Source organism: Haemaphysalis longicornis, unplaced genomic scaffold (assembly GCF_048455015.1).
Source record: "Haemaphysalis longicornis isolate Haplotype H1 unplaced genomic scaffold, Haemaphysalis longicornis Haplotype H1 scaffold_13, whole genome shotgun sequence".
Classification (NCBI taxonomy): domain Eukaryota; kingdom Metazoa; phylum Arthropoda; class Arachnida; order Ixodida; family Ixodidae; genus Haemaphysalis; species Haemaphysalis longicornis.
Window position 1 is genome coordinate 40391003 of NW_027526233.1, and position 2529 is coordinate 40393531.

General features: G+C 44.7%; 1 protein-coding gene across 1 annotated transcript; it reads right to left on the reverse strand.

Annotated features, from left to right (window-relative positions):
* Nucleotides 1–931: 931 nt before the first annotated feature.
* LOC144164043 (uncharacterized) lies at nt 932–2177 on the reverse strand. The gene is made up of 5 exons (XM_077694638.1): nt 2154–2177; nt 1824–2000; nt 1545–1751; nt 1285–1482; nt 932–1201 (listed from the first exon to the last, which is right to left on the reverse strand). The coding sequence occupies exons 1-5, from the start codon at nt 2175–2177 to the stop codon at nt 932–934; spliced, it is 876 nt and encodes a 291-aa protein (XP_077550764.1).
* Between the last annotated feature and the right edge of the window lie 352 nt (nt 2178–2529).

The following is a 2529-nucleotide window of genomic DNA, read 5'->3' on the forward strand; positions in this document are numbered from 1 at the left end:
CATGATTTCTTCGGGAAGGGAAGTACAGCAGCCTAATCTGGAAGTTCCTTTTGAAGGCAGTGCTATCTGCTCGGCCGCCTTTGCCTCTACCAGAGTCTGCCTCTACCGACGCACCACATCATACATTTGTTTTTATTTTTTGGATGCGGGGTGAATGGCGGTTATGATCTAAGCATGCAATAAATCCTAAAATTTGGCGCTAATCATACGCCGCTTAGTACTCAGGTGTGTACTTATGAATGGGAGATTCACATCAGGTGCATGTAATGAGCAGAAAGTTGAAAACATGATTTATTTACACAAAATACACCGAGAACAACACTTTGGAGAAGAAAAGCACTAGAAACTATTACAGCTGTCTCCATTAATGTTCCACAATCTGTTACTCTACTGTACAATGTGTATTTCATTTCATTAACAGATGCACTCTGCCCTAGCTCACTGCCTTGTAATGAGGGACGGGACCCACTCAAGCCGATATAGCATCAGTTTTCTGTTCCCTGTCCTGCACGTTTTGCTATGTAAGAAATGCAAAATAAACTGAATTCGAATATACACCATTGACACTATATACACATCAATATGAAAAGTACAAAAATATTAGTCTAATGTATACAAGATATAGAACACTATATACAAATGGGCAGGCGTGCTCACACATACACAGCCATTAAGACTGTGGCTTCCGCCCACCACTTGCAGGGCATGAACCCCGCACAGTTGCCCGTGAGGCTTTGTTTTTCTCTCGCGTGAAAACATGTAATCTACATGTCAAAAAACAGTGTACAACCTCAGCTGTTGTCCTTAAAAAGTGCAACACACAACATACACTTGCTGACGCTGTGCGGCTGTCGAGCAAACTTTCCTCAACAATCCTCGCGTACACGTTACCGCAAGCAATTTGTTGCACCGTGTATGTCTCTACATGCTCTTAAAAAATTTTCAGGAGAACACGAAGACGGCTGCTAGGTACTTTTAAATAGCCCCTCGATTTTGTTTGGTACAATGCAGATGGCTGACGTGTTGTGCTCAACATCGTTTCAACGCAGCCTAAGCAATCCAAAGTAGAAAACTTCTTGGCCACATATCCGCCGAGGTACTCCAAAATTGAGTCTTTGGCCGACAGGGGGCCAATGTCCTCCACGTAGTCTGTTGTTGGCTCCAGCAGGACATCGTCCAGCTGAACAGCTAGTGTGTCCACCTGAAATGTGCACAACTTGCTTAATTTTCAAGGTGATAGAAAGGAAACTTCAGGACACATACAGGACACAAACTGCAAAATACCTGAGTTGTAGAGGGCGTTTTCTTGTCAAAAAGACCTTGCAGAGTGAGAAGCAGTTGTGGCCCGCTTCCGTCAACTGAAGCTCGCTTAGGTGGCCGCACGAGGTTGTTTACCGACAGCATCCGGTATAAGAACAAAAACTGCTGAACAGTTGGTTGGCCCCCGTTTCCTGCAACATGCCTGGCTATCCCAAAGAAGCGCTGGACTAGGAAAAAGAAAGATATCTGTACTAACACACAGTGCCAAAAAGTACCTGAATTACCTCTAAAGGGTCTTGGCCGAGGTTTCCAACTAGGACGTAACGGAAGCCAGACTTCAAGAGGCGATCACTCAGGGCCACTGTGCTGTGCAGCGTTATCCTCAGTGCACTACAAGTTGGTTTGCTAAGGAAACACAGCTGCCTCTGCTTTGGTAGGCTCTCCATGTATGTGCAGCAATCCATCAGCCACTTTATGTTCGCCTTCAATGTCTGCAATGCTAGAAATATTAACCTTGAGTACACTAGAAGAAAACCATATTTGGATGTGATTTACTCGCTCACCGCGATGTGTTCTGCTTCGTTGTATTGTACGTCCTGTGGTCTTCTTGAGTTGAGGCAGTCAAATAGATCGTTCATCTGCTTCGTGAAGTCGTATGTACCCGCGGAGTTATGTAGCTTCTGGCAGCCTTCTTGCTTGCTATAAAACTCCATTGCAGATGCCGTGCTTCCGCTGAAAAGCTGAAAATGATGGCACACTGTTTTAGAACGAAAGAGCTCTTTGCATTGAAAGTTGTATTTTTTGACATTGTTTGTTAGGAAATCATAAGCAACGTTTTGTGTCATTCGTTCGCCTGTATGTAGCCTAACTAATTATTAAGTGTGGTTACTCGCCTGAACAGCAAGCCGGACACTCATCTTCTGGAAGGCGTTGGGGAAGATGTGAGCCCTTGTGAGTCTCGTACTCCAGCAGGGCATAGTAGTGGCAGTGATGGACCTCATGTCCTTGTGGCAGCTGCGATAAAAAAGGGAAGCCACTGCTCGCAAAGGGAGTAACATGATGTAGATACGAAAAACTGCTTACCAGAAACTTTCCAACCTTCTGAAGATTGTTCCTTATGCATTTGAAAACACGCGGTGGGTCAATTAGTGCTGCACTGTCCCTAAAGGGTCACATGGATGCTGGAATGAAGTTTGCAACTGTTTCTTGTCACTGTTTATCCCTGAAATAGAGGCAGCGACGCGTTTAGTTGCGTTCAACTCCTAATTT

Excerpts from the sequence above, each read along its gene's own strand:
- LOC144164043 (XM_077694638.1), bottom strand. The coding sequence starts at position 2,177 with ATGAGTGTCCGGCTTGCTGTTCAG. Across the intron at positions 2,001-2,153 it reads GTGTCCGGCTTGCTGTTCAG|CTTTTCAGCGGAAGCACGGC; the intron begins GCGAGTAACCAC and ends CATCATTTTCAG. Across the intron at positions 1,483-1,544 it reads TCGGCCAAGACCCTTTAGAG|CGCTTCTTTGGGATAGCCAG; the intron begins GTAATTCAGGTA and ends TTCCTAGTCCAG.